This window comes from Camelus bactrianus, chromosome 19 (genome assembly GCF_048773025.1).
Source record: "Camelus bactrianus isolate YW-2024 breed Bactrian camel chromosome 19, ASM4877302v1, whole genome shotgun sequence".
In the NCBI taxonomy this organism is placed as follows: domain Eukaryota; kingdom Metazoa; phylum Chordata; class Mammalia; order Artiodactyla; family Camelidae; genus Camelus; species Camelus bactrianus.
The window spans coordinates 13,285,272-13,309,148 of record NC_133557.1 but is presented as its reverse complement, the minus strand read 5'-3'; the positions used below and the strand labels follow the sequence as shown (position 1 = coordinate 13,309,148).

At 43.3% G+C, this 23,877-nt stretch overlaps 2 protein-coding genes across 6 annotated transcripts in view; one reads left to right on the top strand and one right to left on the bottom strand.

Moving 5' to 3' along the window:
- Positions 1 to 21,881, bottom strand: part of CNBD2 (cyclic nucleotide binding domain containing 2) — a 52,136-nt gene extending 30,255 nt beyond the window's left edge. Inside the window, exons 1-5 of one of the 5 annotated variants that reach the window (XM_074347241.1) lie at positions 21,620 to 21,881; positions 20,040 to 20,097; positions 9,575 to 9,712; positions 7,471 to 7,521; positions 2,857 to 3,020 (exon numbers count right to left, since the gene is read on the bottom strand). In XM_074347241.1, the coding sequence (XP_074203342.1) occupies positions 2,857 to 3,020; positions 7,471 to 7,521; positions 9,575 to 9,694 (335 nt within the window). In that variant the 5' untranslated portion in view covers positions 9,695 to 9,712; positions 20,040 to 20,097; positions 21,620 to 21,881. The other 4 variants (XM_074347239.1, XM_074347240.1, XM_045520980.2 and 1 more) reach the window with 4 other exon arrangements.
- An 81-nt stretch (positions 21,882 to 21,962) lies between these two features.
- On the top strand, positions 21,963 to 22,917 carry SCAND1 (SCAN domain containing 1). The gene has a single exon (XM_045521085.2). The coding sequence runs from the start codon at positions 22,018 to 22,020 to the stop codon at positions 22,705 to 22,707; it is 690 nt and encodes a 229-aa protein (XP_045377041.2). The 5' UTR covers positions 21,963 to 22,017; the 3' UTR covers positions 22,708 to 22,917.
- Positions 22,918 to 23,877: the final 960 nt, after the last annotated feature.

The window sequence follows — 23,877 nt, the reverse complement described above, 5'->3', positions numbered from 1 at the left end:
ATATACCTAGAAAGAGATGGATAAATGGTTTTATTTGATCCCCAACAGCTCACTACCCAACTGGGAACCTTTAAGGCAGAAGTGCCCAGGTTCATAGCAAATTGAGAGTTGATTCTTAAGCTCAGAGGAGGATAGTTTCTATATTTCAAATGCAAGTTCAAATCTCACTTCTTTTAATATTTGTTCATTTCCTTCATTCATTCAATAAAAACAAATACCAACTGTGTCTATCAGACACAGTGATAAAGGATACAAATTTTGTTCTCAAAATAATGGTTAAGTACAGGAAGTAAATAAGGTTTAGAAATGCTTTAAGAGAAGTAAAGCATAGGCTCATTCAGAAGCATGGAGAAAGGGCATTTAGCCCAACTTAGGAAGGCCAGAGAGGGCTCTAGGATGGTGGCTGGGGTCATCCAGGTGGACAGAGATATGGAAGAGCATCCCAGGCAGAGGGTCCGCCATGTCCAAAGGCAGAGAAGTGGCTGGAAGCCTAGTGCATCCCAAGAAGTAACAGTAAGCTCCATTAGAGAGGGCAGTGTACAAACCAGAGGCTTCATCAAGGTGAGAAAAAGGAGATGGCCCAGATGACAATGACCAGATGGGATAAGGCAGGCATACTCAGCCAGGAAGTTAGACTTTGGGGACAAGAAAACACAAGTCAGCCTTCATTCCAGGGTAGACTCTCAGAGACCATCTAATTCAACCTACATTTTGAGGGGTGAGGAAAGAGGGTCCCAGGGAACCCAAGGCTTGCTGAAGGCCACAAGTGACTCACACTTGAGATAGCACTAGAACCCAAATCTTCTACAGCAGATATCTGTTGCTGTCCCTGCCAAGCATCTGGTCATCTTTTTCCATCAACTGCACCCTGATTTTACTTTGGGGGAAACACCTTTTCTTGAATAACCAGAACATCACTTGCTCAGTGGTGATTCAAGTGAGGTCAATCTGGTTCAGAAAGAACTAATCCAAGGCTCTGACTTGACTGGAAAAAGGCAGTTTCTCTTTCCCAATGGACTGAATGGTGAAAAATGGAAGTCTGGAGCTGTGGTTGTCGCAGTCATCTCACCACCATGAAAGGAGTCTCAGCCAGACACTCTTCTTATATTTGCATAAGCTTCCTTATGCAAATGAAGTGCCAAGAGATGGAAAGAAATAGACACAGATGCAGAGTCCTGGTGACACTGAGCCCCTGAATCCAGCTGAACCTAAAGCTGGAGAACTATTCCAGGACTTTTCAGATACATGGGCCACCAATGCATTTCCTTAGGCTGAGTTTTCTGTCACTTGTGAGTGGAAGAATCCTATCAAATCTGCTAATTCCCAGTCCCAGAAATAATCAGCAGCTAGCAGAAGGCTTTAACAATCACCTCCTGATGTTCACAAAACACCTATAAAACACATATTATTATCCTCATTTCACTCATGAAGATACTAGGCTCAGAAAGGTTAAGTGGCTTTGTCACACCAGGGCAGACAGGGCAGTAAATTCCAGAGTGTCTAGACCTGTGGTTTTTTTTCTTGCAGTGACACCATTCTGCCTGCTACAGAACTTACTTTAAGACAGCAGTGATTCCCTCTCTTCTTCACAGGGCTAGAACAAAGCAGATGGTTCCTTCTGCCTGGAATGCCCTGTCTACACTTTTACCTGCCAAATCTACCTGTTCAAATGCCACCTCTTCTGTGAAATTCCCTTGGCCAAGCCAGCTGGAATGTTACCTCCTCCCCTACCCTGGCTTATTATCTGTGAAATGGACCCTGCATGGGTCATAAAGGGCCATAATCTGTAATTCGTTGCGATTATGTTCTAGACTGTGACCTCTATAAGGAAGGCTTCAGGACACAAGACCTTATATCTTGAATTTTCAAGACAGGTCTTACCTCAAATATTACACTAGGCTGCTCACCTCAGGCCACTGAAATGTCCTGGAAATAACTATTTCCACATGCACCCTGTAGAATTCTCTACTACAAAGTATTTACATAATTCTTTTTTTTTTTTGTGTGCCATGGACCAATTGACAACCTGGTGAAGCCTTCACAGAACAATGTTTTAAGTACATAAAATAAAATACAGCAAAATTATAGTTAACAAAAACCCAAGTTTGTAATAAGTTTTTTTAAAAACCCAAGCTTGTGATATAGCAGTATCTGTGCCTCCTTATTAAGGTGCTGAAAACAAGATCCAGCAGCAGATCTAATAACTTCCATAATCTCAAAGAGGTGATAAATATAAATTATTTTTTGAGAAATTTGCAACAACTTGAATATGTGAAAATATCTGTAATTTCTTTTGGTAAAAAAAGTCATAGGAATGGCTAATACTAGATGGTTCGTTAGCTACATTCATGACTAAAGGAAATGATAAATTTCAGAGATAATGAAAATGAAGATAGAATTTTTTTTTTCATCCAAATTCAAAGACCTTTGCCCTAGTTGTTCCTACCTGAATGTAGTACATCATCTGTGATCCCTTCTGGAATTTAGGGCCAGGCCTTGAGTCTTAGCCCTCCCACTTATCTTCTGGGTGAACTAGGAGGGGTCATTCATCACCCCCACCACCCAAGCCTCAATCTCATCTGAAAAATGAGGGACTTAGACTAGATCTTTTCCAAGGTTCTAACCAGATCCTCTTCAGATTCAGTGACTCCTTAATTCTGGGTGGATTCTCAACAAATGGATGAGGTAAAGTGTACAGCAGTCATAAAGGTGAGCATGACAGTGAAGTGACAAGACAGTTTCTCATGGCTGACACCCTACGGAGGGGCTGGCCGACCTGTATGGCCTTCTCAGCCGGGTCCTTCCTCCCAGCCCAGCCAAGCCCAGCCCAGGTGCCAGGGGGTGCCCCATACTGACCGTTCAAAGCGCATGACCTTGGCCAGGAGCAGTTGCAGGGGCTCCGAATAGCTCCGGTAACTATCTAGAACCTGCAAGATGTTGCAGAGAGCCTGGATCTCATGCTCTGTCCTCCAAGCAGGCTTCTTCTGCGTGATCTGAATGGCCTTTGGAGGAAAATGACCCTGGGGAGAAAGAGCCAAAATGAAACAGGACCCAGCAGTTTCCCTCAGGGGCTAGTAGGCAGCTCCCCACACTCCTGCTTTTACACTTTCCCACTCCCTGTACAATAGTGGCTGGCATGTACTGAGTGCTTACTGTGTGCCAGGCATTGGGATCAGCATCTTACACACACACTGTCTCACTGCATCTTTGCCCAAAGAATCAAGGCACAATTATTATCCCCATTTGACCAATGAAGATACTCAGGCGGGATCTTAACCTAGAACTGCGACATGCCAAGGCCTGATCCCCAACTACTGATCACACTGCCTCTGCCGTACACTGACACCCCTCAGTCAATAATGGGGCTCTCTGGGCTCGAGGGCCCACCGCCCATGCACCCTGCAGTCAAGGGAGACCTCCTCTGCCTCAGCCCATACCTCAGCATGCTCCAGGAGACCAAGGAAAAAAGAGAACCTATAGAGACTGTTAGCTAACCCTCATGAACCCGGACTCTCAGACCAATAGGCAGGCAGACCCATCTGCTCACTCACTACTCCCACCTGCTGGGGAAATGGCACTGTGAGTGGTTAACACCCACTACTGGCCGCACACTGCACTTAGGATAAAATCTTAACTCCTGCCACAGTCTAGGGACCCCACGTCTGACTCCCTCCCTCCCTCCAGCCCTCCAACTTCCCTGCCTGCCTCCCCCTTCATTCTCTCATCTCTAGCCTCCTTCCCACCTCTGGCACATGCCAAGCTCACTTCTGTCTTCAGTTCTCTGCTTGGGCTATTTCCGCTGCCTGGAACATTCTTCTCCTGGATTTTCACAGGAAATGGCTGCTGCCTCCTCCTCACTCTGCTCTCAGCTCATATGGAGCCACAGCCTCAGGGAGAACCTTCTAGATTATCTGAGCTAAAATAGCAGGCCCCCTTCTCAGCACTCTGTAAGCTCTGAATCATTTTTTTCAAAGCATTTAATTCTTTCTTAAATGATCTTATTCCTTCTTGTTAATGTCTATACTATCTGTCATTTCCCCACCCTAAACACACACACACACACACACACACACACACACACAATCTAGAACTGCACTGTCCAATATGTCCAACAGCCACATGTGGCTATTTAAGTTAAATTAGATTAAAAAGTAAGTCCCTCATTCACACTAGACATAAATGCTCAATAGCTACACAAGTCTGCTGGCTACTGTATTGGATAATGCAGACTGTGAAACATTTTCATTGTCACAGAAAGTTTGATTAGACAAAGGTGCTCTAGAATATAAGCCCCAATATAAACAGGATTGTGGCCTCGTCTACATTGTCTACCACTCTAGAATAACATCTCACCTGTAGCGGACACTTAACAAAATAAACATTTATGGAAGGAATGAATGGATGCCAGCAGTCTTAAATATAGTAATTGTCCCAGAAGCAAAAGGAAAGTACGACATGATGCAGGATTCTGGACATCTCAACAGCAGATCTGATGCCTTGCATATTCACCGGGAAAGGCAGTGTAGCATAGTGATAAAAAAAAAACACACAGGCTCTGGTGCCAGGTGCCTGGGTTTGAACTTTGTCCTGCTGCTTCCTAGCTGTGTCCTGGGACCAGTCACTTCTCCCCAAGCCTCAGTTTCCCTACCTCGCAATCACAGAAACTACATGTACAAACAGCAGAGTTAATATGTGTCAAGGGCTTAAAATGCCCCCGGAACAGAGCAAGGGCTATGGAAGCGTTGGCCTTTTTTTAATGGTCTGAATCTAGTCTTTCTCCTTTCTCTCTCTTACTATCAATAACCCACTGGGATTTCTACCACAGGGTCTATTTATGGCAAAACATAGATGCCTTTGGCTTCTATGAACCAAATTGATTCTTTGGGCCCACTTGGGGCCCTTGTTCCTTCAGGAAATCTTTCTTACCACCCCCAACGCTTGAGACTCCTTTCTGTGGATTCCTACAAACTGACAGTCTGTTATTTAACTTCCTGGGTAAGTTTCCTCACCTTAGCTCCTAAGTAGCTCCTTAAGGGCAGATGCAAATGTTACATAACCTAGTAGTCATTCTTGTCCCTCAGTATCTACAAGGGGTTGGGGGATTGGTTCCAGGACTCCTGCGGATCCCCAAATCCACAGATGCTTAAGTCCCTTATATAAAACGGTGTAGTATTTGCATACAACCTACGCAATTCTCCTGTATACTTGAAATCATCTCTATATTACTTACAATATCTAATGAAATATAATAGTTGTAAATGTAGTATAAATGCTCTACACATTGTTGCCAATTGCTACTGTTTATTCAAGTTTGGTTTTTGGAACTTTCTGGAATTTTTTTTCCTGAATATTTTCTGTTTGTGGTTGGTTGAATCCATGGATGTGGAACCTGCAGATACAGAGAGCTGACTGTATTCCCCATAACCAGACACAGATCTAGGCCTACCTCAGGAGCTCAAAAAAATACCTGGAATGGGGAAAGGGGCATATTATTCAAACAGAGCCTGGAAGATGTGACCCCTGCCTCCTTCTCAAACACCATTTCTCAGTGCTGTCACCCTCACTGGCTCCAGGCCAGCTACCCCCTCATTGTGTTCCTGAGAGGGGCTGCCCATAATGCCACCACGCAGAATTAGCCATTAACATGACACATACTTGTTTCCTGCCTTTTTCTTATGTATAACATTTTTGAAAACAACCCAAGTAATACATGACTGTATTTTCCATCAAAAATCAGAGCAATACAGATGGTAAAAGCTCCCTGTACCATGTCACCCTGAATCCCGATCCGCCCTCCACCGCCAGAGTTAACTATTTACATATATTATTATATACTCATACATGTACCCACAGAATATGTACAGAATTGCTTTGTTTTTATTTATGTAAATGTAAGACTGCAGGCACTGTTTATGCAACTTGCTTTTCTTTCACTCGATGTTTTTTCCGTAAACTGTGTTAGCAATGTACCCGTTGCTTCCAATGTCCTAGAAATGCTATGATAAATGAGTTTATGATTCTAAGCCTCTATAATCCTTCAGGTTCTTTTTGAGAGGCTTAGCATTTGTACAGTCCTAATTCAGAGTATATCAAAGTTTAGTTTTCAAGTGTTGTCCTGAGGGACAGCTTATATATGTATAAATATGTGTATCAACTTGATTGAGATATAATTCACATAACATATGATTCCCCATTTAAATTCAATGATTCCCCAATTCAATGATTTTTAGTATAGTCACAGAGTTGTGCAACCATCACCACAATGGATTTTAGAACCTTTTCATCGCCCTAAAAAGGAACCTGGTACCCATTAGCAGACACTCAAAGGGCAGATTTTTAAATTGGGTCTTTACTCTCTATCTCCTTGGTGGAGCCAAAGCCAGTTATAACTCATTCAAGAGGCAGAGAGGCCTTGCCTATATGATGGATTTTTCCTTCATGCTGTCTTTTCTCCCTCTACTGTTGTGCACAGAATTGCCTTCATCTTTAGAGTTCTGTGGCTCTCAGGGAGACCCCGAGTTTCTCCTTCCGAAGGGCAAAACTTGGGTAACCTTCAGTGTCAGACATTGGCTGGTCTTGAAAACTGAAGAAACTCAAAATTTGGATGACTTCACTGTACTTAATACATCATGGGGCATGAAAAATTAGATTATGCCCAGGAGAGGCAGGCAACAGAAGCCACACCTTGGCTTCAAGGGAGGAGAGGGTAGCAGGATAGCACAGGTGGTCCTGGTACCCCTTATAAAGCTCTGTTCTCTCTGCTTTTCATGAGGGAAAAAGCATGGCTGCTCCAGGCCAGGGTCGGATCAGGTCTATGTTGATAAGTACTTCAGGTCTTACCTATAAATAGGTGAGCCTCTTTAAAATTTAAATTAAATTTTAAATTTTAATTTAATATCCAAGATTTGGTGGGGAAAAGCCGGGAAGATAATAATTCTTGAAATTCAGAGAAAAAGTCACACAATCCAAATGACACAAAGGCATTTCCTCATCAGAATGGCCACCCAAGCCCAGGTTGGGAACGGGTATGCCCAGCAGCTCTCAGAAAGTTTGGGGCAGAGCCAGAATTCACACACAGGCCAGGGCTTTTCCCACCACACCAATTATTCCTCCTCTGTCTGGGGCTCTCACATTCTCTGCTTTGCCTTCCACTGTTTTCCCACTGGTCGAAGAGCAGGAGATCTCCCCTGCCAGTTCTGCTCAGCTATCAAGCAACAGTGGGCTCCAGCAGGCAGGGGGAAGTCAGGTGTGTGGCTACCAGTCTTGGAATGTCAGAACTGAAAGGGGTCACGGGGATCAGCTATTTTATAGATGAGGAAACTAAGTGGCTAGCTCAAGGTGGAACACTGGGTTAGTGGCAGAATCAGGACTAAACCCAGCTGTCCTGATACCCAGCCCAGTGCTTCCTTCAAACCATGACGCAAAACAAACAAAATTCCCAGCAGCAAGGTCAGAGCTATCTATACATACCGACTCTGCTACAAAGTCCATGGTATCAAATGTGATTCGGCCTTGCTTCTTCTTCTCGACAAAAAAAAAAAAAAAAAAAAAAAAAAAAAAAAAAAAAAAAATGGAGTCAGGGAGAGGAAGGAGAATCAGCAAGACTGCTTCTAGAATTTTGCATTGAAATGCTTCTGCACACCTGGCTCACCATCGTAGGCGGGAACCCACGGGAAAACTCCTACCAGATGAGCCTCTCATGTCCACCTCTGCCATCTGCTCAAAAGCCCCAACTCTGCACAAGACTTGGGCCCAGAATTGACAACATATTATTTAATGGAGGCAGAGAGAGATGGGGTGGGGAGAAGGAAAGGAGGATAGAGAGAGTAAGGATGGAGAAAGAAAAAGAAGAGGGGAAAAAAAGCAAAAAGAAAAAGAGAGAGAGAAAATAGAGAGAAAAAAAAGAACAAAAAGGAAGGATAAAAAAAGAGCAAATGAAGTGGATATGCATCATCAGGTCATCAGGACAAAGCAGGTTTTATTAAGCAGCCCCACTTAGGATTTGAAGTGGGTGAAGGAAGTTACCCAAGGATCACATAGCCTCTAAAGGATGGCCAGAAGGAAGAGATGTAGGAGGTCTTAGGGATGAACTAAGCCAACCCTGTTTCCTAACAGAAGCAAAGAAGATGGGGAAAGAGTAGAGAAGAGAAGGGGGCACAGAGAGAGGAAAAAGCTATGCAGGGGGAAGTAGGGGGGAAGGAAAGGGACAAACAAGGCTCTGACCACCATTGTGGGCCAAACCAGGACCCCCCCCACTCATATCTCTAGGCACATCTCGTGTCCTTCCCTAGAGTCCACTCAGATCCCTGTCTTTTCCCTCCACTTACAGTCTGTGCACCTGTGTGGTATTTCTCAGGGAGGCCAATGAAAGAAAAAGGTGGTGTCAGAAAGATCTGGATTCACATACCCCACTGAAAACCAGTCTACAGTTCTCTCTGCTATCATAACACCCCTGCCCCCCAGCCCTCTACCCAGAAGACGTGTGACCCCCATAGGCTGTCCCTGAGAAGCTTCTGCTCTGTGCAAGGCCATCCTGACTGTGCAGTGTTGTCAGGATTAGCCTCACACTCCCCTGATAACAAACCTGACTCTGGTCTTCACCTTCCAACTGCCTGGGCATCAGCCCAAGTCTCCTGGGAACCAAACACTCCTGGTCTCCAGGGCCTTTTGCTTCACCACCGCATGACACCTTGAGTCAGAATGCCCTTCCTGAGGTTACCACACTCCTACTCCACCCTTTCTCATCTCATGGCCCAACAACAGGGCAGAATCTGGCTGTGGATGTTGTTTGGTTTGGCAAGCACAGTGTCTCCATAACATATGAATCTGAATATCTTCAGATGGGGCAAGCCCTTCCTCTCCAGCTGCACCACAGTTGCCTACTCCCTGATGCATCTTAAACTCAGCTACACACACCCAGTTACATTACATGCTGGCCCCTGAGAAACCAATTTGAGACCACCTTCCATTCCTCCATCACCACCATCCCTCCCAAACCCCTCTCCTTGGCTGCTAGCCTTCAGGAACCATTCTGGGAAATATCTTGGAGTGAATCCTTGGATGAGGTGGAGGCAGGGGCTGGATCTAGTCACTCTTGGAATAATAGGAATATGGGCAGGGTTTGTCCAGGTATTAACTGGGGAAACTTTGGAGCTCTAGATAGTAATGAAGACACCTTTGGGAAACCAGAACCAGTTAATGGAATAATGATCAACTTGTTAGAACCAAAAAGGTGCTCATGATCTATCACTGGGATACAATATTTGAAACTGGAACCTTCTAGTAAATCTAGAAAGCATGGTCACCAAAGTGGCCCTGCAAATGTCCCCTTCTTGTCTAAATGAAGGGGCAGGAAAGAATTATGGGGTTTAATATTAGGTAACCCTCTCACTTGATGATACCAGTCACCTTCTCCAATATAAGTCTTATCATTAATAAAAGTGACAGCTGGGTCTCCTATCTGTTTTACCCTTTGTCTTCTCTCTCAACTGATTCAGAACTTGGGCTGGGAAGTGAAGTGTTACTTATTGGGCTCCTTTAAAGCCTCATAAACCTGCGAACCCCAGCAGCTTACATCCCAGAAAGAGAAGACAGGGTTCTTTCTGTGAGCAGTCTCAATGATCTGATATTCCCGAAATCCCCTGAGGCCTTGGCGAAACATTTTACACACTCGGATCATCTTAATGATATCCATAGTGAGCTGGTACAGCCCCTGCGGAAACAAAACAAACAAGATCAGTGGAAACCAACAGTCAATAGCAGCCTAGATAGTGCTGAACTGGGCGAAATGCAATAGGATTAAGTGCTGTGGTGTTGCTGGTTATATCTTCAGGAATTTTTCAAGCCTGTTGAAATCATGTTGGTGGCTTTAAACTGACTAGGACAGGAGTATTTATGCCACAGAAACTGGCAAGTACAACAAATGGGGGCATCTCCCTCCCCAGGATCCAACTGCTAAAACATTCACCAGTCCAGCTCTAGTTAACTGTCAAATCCTTCACTTTGGTCCAGAAAATAATGTGCAAGAGTAACGGCTGGCAGTGAGGGGTGATGCGAAGAGCCTGCATTTTGGAATCAGATGGATCTGAGGGAAGAACGGTCAGGAGATGCAACACTGCTGGCTTTGAAGGCAGAGGAATGAGGGTGGTCTCTAGAAGACAGAAAGTCAAGGGAATAGATTCTTCCTTCCAACCTCAAGAAAGAAACACAGGCCTGCTAACACTTGGATTTTAACCTGTGCCAGACTTCTAGCCTACAGAAGATAATAAATGTATGTTGTTTCAAGCCACTAAATTGTGGTATAGCAGCCAAGAGAAAACTAATATAATTTGTGATCCAAGACAGGCCATCCTAGCTTTTCCCTGAGAATTTAGAACTGAGAACAAATCAGTTTCTCCATCCCAAGTAAATACAGAGGGCAGGGAAACAAGTTCAACATCAAAGAGACAAATCTAGAATGCGAAACAATCTACTAATTAACCCAGTTTCTTCAAAAAGTCAACTTCATGAGGAAAAAACCAAGTGCGGGGGCTGTTCTAGATTAATACTCAAGATACATACAAACAAATGCAAAATATGAACCTGGACTGGCTCCTGATTTATAACAACAAGCTGTAAAAGACATTTTAGGGATAAATAAGGAAACTGAATATGACTAGATATTATATATTAGGGAATTAGTGTTAATTTTCTTAGTATTATAGTGATATTGTGGTCATGTCCTTATTTTTAAGAAAGAAGTATTATAAAGTATACAATTTATTTTGAAAGGGTTCAGCAAACACACCTGTGCCCACACACACATGCCAATACATAAAGCTAATATATGGCAAAATGTTGATTGTTGGATCTAAGGGTCGTGATCATTATATATATTTCAACTTTTATGTTTAAAAATTTCCATAATTAAAAAAAGGCAAAAGCTGAAAACTTTTGTTTATTAACTTCTGTTAATAAGAACATCATCAACAGAAGGAAAAGACAAACTGCAGACTAGAAGAATATATTCGCCATCATATAATTCACAAAGGATTACTATTCAGAATTATAAAGAATTACCATCAGAAAGGGTTACTATCCAAATTTTTTTTAATTTTAAAAGTTCTACAAATTAAAAGAAAAATGCAAATAACCCAAAAGAAAAATGAACAAAGGATATAAGCAGGTAATTCAAAAGGAAACTCAAACCACCTATAAACAATGAAAAGATTCTGAACATCACCAAAAATAATGGAAATGTAATGAAAGTACCAAGATACCATTTTACACTTATCAGAGTGGGGAAATGAGAAATATGGCACGACTACATTGGAGAGCAATTTGGCAACATTTTGAAAAGCTGAGGATGTGTGCACTTTACAATCAAGGAATTGTTTGCACTTTATGTATACACTTCAGAGAAACTCACACACGTGCACACGGAGATAGCCATGGGGATGACCAGGGCATGCTGGAACAGTGAAGAGCTAAAGACACTGAAGTGTCCACCAGTAGAGGACATATCCAGGACAGTCACAGGACCGGACACGGCACTAGAGCAGTGTGTGTCAATGTGGGCAATGCTCGCACATGATTTTGGGTGGAAAAAAGGTGAAATGAGATGTGCCATTTATAACACCATTCTTTAAATTGTGCCGCACACTGTAGTTGCTTATGGGTACATACATACGTATGTAACAAAATGTTTAAATACCGATAGGAAGGGTACACATCAACCTCAGGAAAGTGGTTGCCAGTGAGGAGAAAGGGAGTGGGATGCGGAGGCACTTCACCTGTAACTGTAATTTATTCTTAAATTACAGATCCAAAGGAAATGTGGGGCAAGGCTTTCTTAATAAAATTAATATTTACTGAATACAATTTGCCATTGTCAGGCACTATTCTAAGCCCTTTCTATGTATTGATTCATTTAATCCTCAACAATAAAGCAACGCAGCAGGCACTGATGTTATCACCCTTCATAGAGGAGAAAACAGGCACAGCAAATCATGTAACTTGCCTAATACTAATATCAGTCACAGGACTAATAGGTGATAGAGATTTGAGCCCAGGACGCCTGGCTCCAGAGTCCATAAGTTTAGCCTACTACTACTCTACCCTGAGGCCTGGCCTTATTCTCTCTGGATCTCCTAACAGCGTGAAGGGTGGGTCCAGAACAGTTCTCAGGGGCTTCTGACCTGCCCAGTGTCGAGGGCAGAGTAGGCTACAAGGCAGGGGTCAGAATTCAGTCTTTCTGAAGCCTAACCTGGAATGCTTTCCTTTGTGACTCCAAAAGGTACAGGGCGGCCACATTCACCCAAGGCCCCCTCCTACACCTGCCTCTCCCTTCCTCAAAACACCTGTCAGTTCAATCTTCCACTCTTCCCTCCCAGGGGCCCTGACACTCCTCACCAATTCCTTCTTCAGGATCTGCCAGGAATGGGGCACACTGTATCTCCTCATGGTTCCTGAGGTGGCAAATGGCACAACAGCCCCTTTGCCTTTCAAGGGTAGGACCATAAATCTTCCCCGAAGAATCCTGTTATACTAGAAACAGCTTCCCTCAGTGGCAACGTAAGAGCTCCTCTCTGTTCCTCAGATCCTACCAACAGCAGCTGGAAGCCCTGTTCTGACAAATCTCATTCTCAGAATCTCATGTCACAGTGGAGGATTCTAGAAGGAAGAGAGGGCAGTGGGAAATAACTGGAAACTGGGAATCTAACACTTATTGAGCACTCATAGGCATTATCTGAGTTAATCCTCACAACTACCACAAGGTGAGGGACTTCACAGCCACTCCTTCCAAGAGGCTGAGGCTCAAAGTAGCTAAATGACCGCCGGAGTCACTAGGCCATCTTGAAAGCAGGAGACTTCTGGACTGGGGATGGGGCATCTGACACCTCAGCCTGGGGACCACTCTGAGGCTTAGAAACTGGAGAACCTGGAGTGTAGGTGTGTGGCACTATCCTATAAATCTTGTAAAATCAGCAAATCAGGAACAGTGAGCAAATCAGAAGTCCTCGACCAAATGGGATGCCAAATGTTAAAAAGAATTTGGTGATGAGAACTCAATGACTCTGAGGTCCTTCCAAAAGGGAAGCATAAGGGTCCCAGAGTACTTTTTTCTACTAGATCAAAGACAGCAGTTGATAATCCCAACCTGCTTTTGTACAAGAATCTTTAGTGAAAAACTATGACTTCAAGTATTGCCTGATGTGCCCCTCCTATCCAGCTAAGCCGCCCCCAACTGGATGGGTACTGAATTCAGTGAGGACAGCTGGACAGCTGAAAAGACAGACTGAGGCTCTAAATGACTAAATTCAAAGGCCACCACTCTGGTGAAACATTAATCACTTACAGAGGTGAGAAAAGGTAGAACTATTTTTTTCCCCTTATCTGAAGAAAAGATGTAAAAAACTCCGAGAAAGACAGAGGAAGAGGAAGTTTCAGAAAAAGAGAAAAGCAGTGTTGTGTCTCCCTACCCCCATCACAAACCTAGGCTTGAGGAAGGAAATATAAGAAGATCCCCTAGAAGAGTTTAGAGGATTTCTGAGAGAAACTATTAGACATGGGGAAAGCAAGAGAGATGGTTGGAGGTGGCTATGGACAGGGGGTGTCCCATCAGTCCTCTGAGTTGTCTCAGGATCCAGGTGACATGGAGAGGATCCAGGTTAAGGGGGTCATCAGAGGATGCCAGTAAGTAAAACCAAGAATCTGATGAAACCTCAAAAGGAGACACTCCCAACCTCACCTCTTGCCAGTTGTGGTTGTATAATTTCCCCTGGAAATTGGATCAGTGCAGTAAGGAAGAGGCAGGAAGTTTGGAGAGCTCTGAAGATGGGTCAATAAGCCTGAAATTACATCCCCTCAAAATCACTAGACTGGATCTCAATTTACCTGAAGACATCTAAATTAAGTTGTCTGCAAGGAAGCAAGCTGGGGACTCGGTGTCAGACACTGAATTCAGTTCTAGAAAATAAGAAAGCTCTGTTTCTATCCCAGTTCCTAATCTTATAACTGAATAGCTATAGGGCTGAATGTCAGAAAGAACACTGGTCCTATTCCTCTTGATCTTGGATAAGTTGACTATGTTGGGCCTCATCTTCCTCATAAAATGGAGTTAGAGTCATTTCCACAAATAATTTATTTTCAAGATAAAAATATCCTTATTATTTTGCATATAGAGACCTCCAACTACGTACAAAACATGAATATACAACTATATACAAAGATGAATAAAATATGGCCCCTGCTTATTAGGAGCTCACAATATGGTAGGAAAGGAATATGCCTCTATAGCCATAAGAGAAAGTCCGACTAGAATAAAGCTACAAAGTTATACGAAGAAAGGGCAAGGCCTGTTCAGAAAGCATGAGATGCGGCTGGAAAGTGAGATGCCCAGGAGGTGTAGGAGGAAGTGAGGCTGGGCTGGCAGAGGCCACAAACCAGCCAGCCACCCATGAGCTACACTGAGCTTGCAGACTGCTTTATCTGGCCCACATGGTGTTTTGGTTAAAATACTGTGAAAACTTAACTTGCTTAACTTTAGCTGGGGAATGGGCTCTCCAGTTCACCTAAGTCTTTCACCTCATACAACCTGTGTTACCTGTTCCCTGTTCATTACTGCCAGGACAGGATCTATATGGCCTCTTTCAGGTCTAAAATTTTTTGACTATAATCAGTGGCTGCAAAATGGTGGTCCACAGGCCATATCTGCTATCATGTTATGATGAAGTTTTTTTTTTAATTTTGAATAAATTATCAACACTTAAATACTGGGATTTTATGGGTAATATTCTAAGAAAATATAATTTGCCAAAGTGACCCCAAAAGAAACTATCTAATAGAAAGAATAGGAGAATAGGTGAAATAGAGAAAGTTGTAGAAGAGCTCTCTCACCACCACCCCCAAAAAAGAAAAAAGTACCAGGTCTTAAGTTTTCACAGGCAACTTCAGATAATCTTAATAATTCTCAAAAGTGTTCCAGAGCATAAAAAGAAGGAAAACTACCAAATTCTTTTTATGAAATAAGGAGAATACTTACACTAAAACCTGATAAAAGTTGCATAAAACGGGAAAGCTAGAGATTCATCCCATTTACAAATACTATTTAAATTATTAAAATACGTAATATTTTAATAATTTAATAAATATTAAAGTATTAAGCAAACAGAATTCAATACCACATTTTAAAATAACATCATTTCAGGAATACAAGGATGGTCAACAGAGAATCTATGAATATAATTTGTTAAGTTAGCATGACTAAGGAGAAAAATCACACGATCTTCATATATCAAAAACAATTTTTGACAAAAACAGGTTAATGTCACTCTTGTTGGCATCTGGGGCTCTGACGTACTGGGGACCTTATTTAGTAAGACTGTACAGACCATGCCTCTGTCAGGAAGGAAGAAATGTTCCTCTACCCTTCTAGGTTCTTCCGGCTGGTATAAGAATTAAACTGACAGGAGACAGATTAACAGGAGAAAATCAAACAAAAGTTTAATAACATGTATACTTGGGAGAGACCCAGGAAAACTGAGTAATTCGCCAAAATGGCCAAAATCCTCACCTTAACTTTCAGCTTCTTCAGCTAAAGACAAAAGAGGATGTTGAGGGTAGTGATTTGAGACTTCAAGGCTATTTCACATATGGAGATGGAAAAAATAAATATTTGGTACACAGATGTTCGCTGAGCCATATAGAGACAATGGGTCATAGAAAGGACTGGGTCAGAGTCCTGCGGAGTATCCCCTACCCCTGCCCACACCAACCCCCACCCCACCCAAGCTCAGATTCTCTGCAGATGTCTCTGGTATTAGCTCTATTCAGGAATAGGACTTTTATCTAAATTCTTTAGGCAGCTAAGGGGGAGGTAAAAAGAAAGACTGCCTGAGGTTTCTGTTTCTTAAAAATAATCAGCTTAAATTAATCTTTATGCCAAAGAGACACATTTTGGGGTGGCAAATTTTGCTCCCCTACACCTCAGAACTGTCACATTGGTTGAGGGCTGCTCTTAGAAGCATTCATTTGCCAGCATTTCTGGGATGAGCAATTCAGTGGCAGAAAAGGCCCTCTGGCAAAGGTGCTCAGACCAGGAACCCACCATGTTAATGCAGAAATGGCAAGTGCCCAGAAGACACAGAGGGTTAAAGCCAAAAGAGGATGCTTGGGGCTGAGGTCCCACTTAGGGAGAGCTGGCAGAGGCTGGAGTCCTCCAGAGAAGGTCAGAGAAGGTCGTGCACCTTGAAGGCAGAACCAACAGCATATTCTGTTGAACACTGGGATGTGATGTAAGGGCTGGCTCTGGGAGCTTCCCTGGCATGTAGGCTGACCAGGGAAACACACAGACGTGTCATTTTTGCAAGCCTGCAGCTGCCAAGCTCCATCTGCTACGAAGAGGAAGAACTGAATTCACTCACACAAAACCCTTATCAAAAGGAGCTTCGCTAATGACCCTAAAAGACTTCCTACCAGCCTGGAATTCTACTCTAGTCCCTTTCCCACTCAACTGCAACAGACAGCTGGTCCAGGAAGACCTCACTTCATTTAAAGGGGGAGTTAGAATAAAAAAATAAATAGCCCAGACCTATATAAATATATTACAGAAAAGTGGAAGAGGGAGGCAGGGAACAAGAAAAACAAATGTTAGATGAAAGGCACTCACCAGAAAAAAATTAACATGAAAAAGATGACAATCATGAACAACAAAGGATTCAAAGGGCTTAATGAATTTTAAAACAAGAGATCAAAGCAAAGATGCAATAGTTCAAAGAAGAGATGATGAAGCAACTGGAGGAGATGGCACTGGCAGCTCAGGAAAGAAAGTACTTTAAAAAAAAAAAAACTCTGAAGTGAAGGTCATTTCAGAAACATCAAAAAGGAAGCTAGCCTTGCTGAATACAGAGAATGTGATTGCAAAAAGCAAGTGAAGGAGCTGGAAATGAACAATTAAAAAGGAACCAAGAATAATATGGCTAACAAGTATGGAGATATACAGAGATGGAAAAGTGGGAGGGTTGAGGGGGTAGGTATAGCTCAGTGATAGAGCACATGCTTAGCATGCACGAGGTCCTGGGTTCAATCCCCAGTACCTCCATTAAATAAATAAATAAGCCCAATTACCTCTCTCCCCAAAAATAAATAAATAAATTTAAACAAAGCAAGTGGGAGGGTTGAGTATATGGGTTTCTTGAACTTTCATAACTGTAAATCTTAAGAGAGCTTTTAAACTTGATAAACCTAGAAACAGATGTATAAACATATTTAAAGATATAAAGGGAACTGAAAATAACAAACTGAATAGGAAAGGATGAAGAAAAGCAGAAGTATAATAATTACTCTTTTCTGACTTCTGATTTTTGTATTAGATATATATGTATCATCTATTCAAATGAATGAATCAGTTTTTAATTAACAAAACCAATGCAGTACAATCAGGAACACAGAGCCACTGGTAGAACACCACAGTAAAAAGAGGTTCACTGAAACTGGGAACTAAGAGGGTCACAATCACTGAATAGAAATCAGTGAAAGGAGGAAAACTCAAAAGGATTAGGAAATATCTAGGCTTCTGAACTGACACTGTCTTATCAGGAATGAGAATTACTAAAAACCAAGTTAATTACAAACATAATCCAGTTAGATTAAGCACCTTAGACCAGTTACCTATGGCTCATCAAAACATCAAAAGATAAAATATACCTTCATCCCAAGATCAAACATACATGATGAAAAAGGTTATCAAAAAGAGGTTAATAGCCAGTAGAAAGACCAGAGCAAGCCTCATAGATTTTGTAATAAAAATTTTAAAAAAAATACACACACATACAAATGGAATGTCCTGGGGGCTTTTTATCCAAATCACTCATTAGCTGAACCGGCTTCCTCTTCACCATGATCACAGCTGGCCCCCTGGATGATGTATGTAGTATGTGATGTGTGTAAGTGAAATTATAGGATTACTAAGTCTGTTAAAATCTCAATTTCTTGTCCATTAGTAATTTATCTTAAAATTTTCTATTTAATACCTCATATTTAAAAAAATGCAAAATAACGAGTGTTGGCAAGGATGAGGAGAAATTGAAACCCTTGTGCATTGCTGGTGGGAATGTATGATGGGGGAGCTGCTGTGGAAGACATAGATAGTTCCTCAAAAAGCCAAATAAAGAATTACCATGTGGCCCAGCAATTCCACTTCTGGGTATGTACTCAAAGGAATTAACAGCAGGGACTCAGATGTCAGTACACCAATGTTCACAGCAGCTTTATTCACAATAGTCAAAAGAGAGAAGTAACTCAAATGTCTATTGAGAAATGAATGGATAAATAAAATGTGTTATACATGGAGACGTATCGAAAGGACGCATAAGTCAGCCTGAAGGGCTCCTGCTAGTCAAATCTGAGATAATTTGATTGTCAGAATAAATAATGAATTCCAGGGGCTACGAAGATGGAATAACCCTATTACGGCCTCTCTCCCCAGTCTGTTACAACTAAAAACTCTGGACAAAATAGAAACAACAACTAACTTGAGATTCTGAAAAACAAATGATGTCAAGTGGATTTGGGGGTGGGAGGGTAGTAAAAACTTGAGGAAACAACCCAATGGGGCTGAGTTTCCAGATTAATGAAGGACACAAGTTACTAAATAAAAATTCAATTACATTTTATACAGTATCAAACAATTAAAAATCAAAAAATTTTAAACAATACTATTTATAGCAGCACCAAAAGCATGAAATATTATATATAACAAAATATGTGCAGGTTCTTATACTGAAAACTATAAAACATTGATGTAAAAAGTTAAAGAACATCCAAATAATACCAGACCTGGTACCATGTCTTTTACATGTCTTTACTCATTGACTTCAGAGCCATTCTGTGTGGTAGTTATCTCCAGGCTCAGAAAGAGTCTATGATTTTCCTAAGGCCATATTATAAAAGAATTTATAGCAGCTTTATTTGTAATAGGCCCAAATTGTAAATAACTCACAGGTCCTTCAGTGAGTGACTGGTTAAACACATCATCGCACATCCACACCATGGATTATGACTCAGCAATAAAAATGGACAAACTACTGATACACACAACAACCTGGGTGAATCTCCAGGGAATTATTTGAATAAAATAAAGCCAATCCCCAAAAGTTACCTACTGCATGATTCCATTTATATAACATTTTTGAAATGAGAAAATTATAGAGATGGAGAAGAGATTAGTATCAGTGTTAGGTTAGGGATGGGGGTAGGGGAGTGGAATGGGTGTAATTATAAAGCAGTAGAACAAGGGATCTTGGTGGCGATCAAACATTTCTAGGTACTGATGGCGGTATAGTTGCACGAATCTATGCATGTGACAAAACTGCACAATCCTACACACATACACAAATGACTGCATATAAAACTTGTGAAATCTGAATAAACTATATGGATTATGTAAAGTCAATTCCCTGGTTTTGCTATTGTTTTACAGTTATGCAAGATGTTACCATTGGTGAAAACTGGGGAAAGTGTGCAGGAGACCTCTCTGCACTATTTTGTAATTTTCTATAAATCTATAACTATTTCCAATAAAGAGTTGTGTTTTGGGTTTGTTTGTTTTTTTTTTAAGTATCCAGCTTCTGATCCACAACTCCCAACAATGTGCCATCAAAAGACAGTAAAGTCTCTGTCTCAAAGAGTCTGTAAATCATACTGGAGCTCTCCCTTCATAGGGATGGTCTGCAATCTACCGATTGCCCTCTCTAATAAACATTTACTGGGAGTCAGGCTTTGTGTTGGAAGCTAAGTGATAGGAGATGAATGATTTATGATCCATTCCCACGTGAGCTCCCAACCTAGTGCTAATAAAAATGCCTAATATGGTAAGAGCATTAGACTAGGAGTCAAAAGAATTCTGTCCTCCTGGGAATAGCTTTTTGATTTTGGACCAATCCGTTGCTGTTTGGAATCTTGACTTCTTAACCTGCAAAATTCAGAATGGAATACATACAAATATATATCTTACACTTAACTGGGGCCCTCTGGGTGGGTTCAAGGCTATCTGAAATTACCTGAAATTGTATGCCGATGTATGTAAATGCATCCCTTTTCTAGGAAGAGGTATTATAACTAAAAAAAAAAAAAAAAAAATTAGATTTGGGGAGTTTATTGACCCATAAAGAGTTTAGAATAACTGAATCTGATTTTTGGATTTACTCTCTAAGGTCCTTTCCATTCTAATATTCTACAATCCTAATAGATCTCTAAGATCTCTCCTTCTATCTCTAATATTTTGTGATTCCAACAGGGATGGAAGAAATGGACTAGAGATCTAATGTTCACGATTCCAAGTACCACAAAAGTTCATTCCCTTTCACAAGAGAACAAGGTTCAATTTTGCAATGTGGAATTCTAGGCTCTTTATGATTTAACCTCCAATTGACATTCCAACTCCAGCTCTCATCCCTTCCCCATACCCCAACCACATTCCTGTCCAGCCTGCAGTTTCCACAAAGTTTTGCTCCCATTCACTCCATGCCTTGGGACAGGCAATGCTTTTCCATTTGGAATGCCCTTAACTCCACCCTTTTTCTCCTTGAGTCTAGACTTAAAGGTCCCCTCCCCAGTGAAGCTTTCCACGACCTCTCATCCTTTGTAGCAGGGTTTGGTGTGCTTCCTTAGCCCTGGATGTCCACAGGAAATAGGACTGTTAGTTCTCAGAGCGGCAAACCTAAATGTCAAGAGGCCAGGCAGAGGAAGTAAAAGTTTGAAGCAGGTAGGTATAACAAACTCTAGGCCCCTGTTTTCCCACCTCTAAAGAAAAATATCAGCGCGAAGGAAAACTACCACCTGAGAGCAATAATAAGTGCAAACAACATCTCTGGCCTAAGGCAAATAAACCCTGCAATGCGGATGCCGCCAAGGCAGCCTGACTCCAACAGGCTAGCACAGTTTTACCATCCAGCAGAAATACAATGAAAACCCTATTTGTAATTTAAAATTTTCTAGCAGCCACATTTAAAAAGCAAAATTACACACGTGAAATTAATTTTAATGATATAATCTATTGACCCAATATATGTAAAATATTATCAATCCAATATGTAACCAATATAAAAAATCATTGAGATACTTAACATCATTTTTTTCGTACTAAGTTTTGTGTGCATTTTACATTACAGCACATCCCAATTCCGGCTAGCCACATTTCAAGGGCTCAGTAAACACACGTGGCTAGTGGCCACTATATGAAACTACGCATTTGGTTTAATAATCCTAAAGCGCAAAACAGAACCCACAGAGCAACCTGTTTCTTGGTTTCAGAGGACACGCCAAAAAAAAGGAAAAAAAAGTAATGGAAAAGAGTTCTTGAGCATAATTACTTTGTTTCACGAGAAGGGCAAGTTTTATACGTGTTGAGGATCTTACACTCGTTACCTTGTGTCATCCTCGCAACAAGGCGAGCACTAATGCCCTTCTCTTGACTCCAGAGGGAACTTTCCCCAGTCGAGCCCTCCCCCAGCGACCGACAGCCACGCCTCTGTCCCGCTCCCGCCACTCGCCGGGCGCCAGCCCCCTCGAGCCCTTGGCTCGCCATCATCCTAATCAACGTCAAGTAAGGAGGCCGCACGCAGGAGCAAGCGCAGGTCACCTGCAAGCGTTCAAAGTGGACAAGGCCCCTTTTGGGGCCCTCCTCCTTGGGCTTGAGCCGCGGCTCCGGCACCGACTCCTCCCCGGATTTCTCCTCAGGCTCCCCCTCCGACTCCTCCTCCGACTCCGCTTCCTCCCCCTCCTCCTCTCCCTCCTCTGACTTCTCCTCCTCCTCGAACTAGTGCTCGAAGGCGCCACCATCCGGAGCCAGCCATTGCACGCTTCGACTGGCCTGCCCCTCAGCGCTCGCCGCCACCTCCTGACTGGATTCGCGAACGCGAGGGGGCGCCTCTTCCTGCAGCTGGGACTCGGCTTCCGGACACTCGCGCGCCGAGCTCATCATAGAGGAGCCAGCAGGGACGTCCACTTCCGGTTGCCCCAGATGCTTCGCCGGCACTGATGAGCTCGGCGCGCCCTCGGCTTCCCTCCTTCGGGGTCGCGCAGGCTTCGCCCTCTAGCGGAAACGTCTTCCTCTTCACCCCTCCCTCGCGCAGACGCAGTGCCGCGCCCACGGCTGCCGGACAAAGCGTGACGTCCAGAGCCGGAGACATGGAGGCGACTGACCCGGGCTTGGTGGCAACTGGGAGCCTAGCGCCGCCGTCGGGGGAAGAGGAAAGGGCCGGCCCGAACTCAGGCCCTGAGCGTGACTCTGCGGGCTTCTCGTCGACTCCTGAAGCCCCGCTACCTGCTCCTGAGACCTCCAGCCCCAACGCCGCGGTCCCCGAAGCAAATCCTACGCCTCCTGCGGCGGCCTCCGCGGCCCTGGAGCTGCCCCTCGTGCCCGCACCGCTGGGCTCCGCGCCACTTGCCGAAGCCGCTCCACGTTCCCCCCCAGGTCCTGGCAGCTCCCGGCCCGGCCCAGAGACGTTCCGCCAGCGATTCCGGCAGTTCCGCTACCAGGACGCGGCAGGCCCGAGGGAGGCATTCCGGCAGCTGCGGGAGCTCTCCCGCCAGTGGCTGAGGCCCGACATCCGCACGAAGGAGCAGATCGTGGAGATGTTGGTGCAGGAGCAGCTGCTCGCCATCCTACCCGAGGCGGCGCGAGCCCGGCGGCTTCGCCGCCGCACCGACGTGCGCATCACCGGCTGAGCTGTGGGCGGCCCGGGCCTCTCTGGACTGGAGCCATGATCGAGTCTCTCTTCACAACGCATTAATGAAAAACGAGTTTTGGCAGCTCGTGTGTCCTTTTCGTTCGTCCTTTACCGTGTTTATTTTCCCGAGCCTGTTTCAACCTCCTTTCTGGCTGGTGGCGAAACTAAGTTGAGAGCCCATGAGAATAAAGCCTTTGTTTCTTACTCACTTGGACTTTGTTGGCTTTTGTGGGATCACTACGTGTTGTTAGGGCCTGGGCTTCCATATCTGGGACGTTTTCTTCTGAGGTTCCCCAGGACCCCACTTGGGTTTCCTTTGTCTAGCTGGAGTCTGAGGGCCCCAGCAGCTTGGGTTCTATATTGACCCTTACCTCACTAGCTAAAATGTGAGGTTGTTTTCCTCCCTGAGAGAATAGTGATACTCTGTCTTATAGGTGGCTTTGGGATCACTCAGGCAAACTGCTGGCTCCACTAAGTGCTTATTTAACTGGCTACTGCTGTACCAATTCTGCTGCTGACTTGCTTCACCAGTCTGGCCTTTGGGCACAGGCTTCCCCCAAAACCTAAGTTATAGGGCTATTTTATTGTTTTAGTGTGGGTCCTTACAGAAATACGCTAGTTCTTGTTTGTGAGCTCTGGTTTAAGGCTCCAGACTCACCTTCCTTACCCAATTTTAGGCCTCAAGATTTAAGCAGCAGCTCTGGTGTGAACTAATAGATTATTTACATTGCTAGAGCTACTCATTTTAATGTCTCTCCAATTGCCTTCCTTAACTTTTTTTTTAATAAGCATAATTGTGCAGGAAGGGAAGAAAGAATTTGGCAAGTAATAAGGAAGCTCTGCTATGAAATCTTAAAGCCTACTCTGTTCTTTGAGGCTTTTGTCCACCTAGGAAAGAGCTCTTTGGGGTCGGCACCATAGGCCGCTTAGATTGGTTTCACAAGGGTCCTATATGCAGTTGAGAGCAATCTCAATAAAGAAGGCCCAACCTGTCTTCCCTGCACTGCTTTCAACAATCAATCTAATAAGCCTGCAGTTCATCACAATGCATGAGCCAGACTGGGCTAGAGGCTGTGTGGGGCATTTTACTTTTGAATATTAAAGACCCTTAAATGAATTCAGAAGTATTTTGCATACCTTCCTGGGATTTTGGATATTGAGCTTGCAT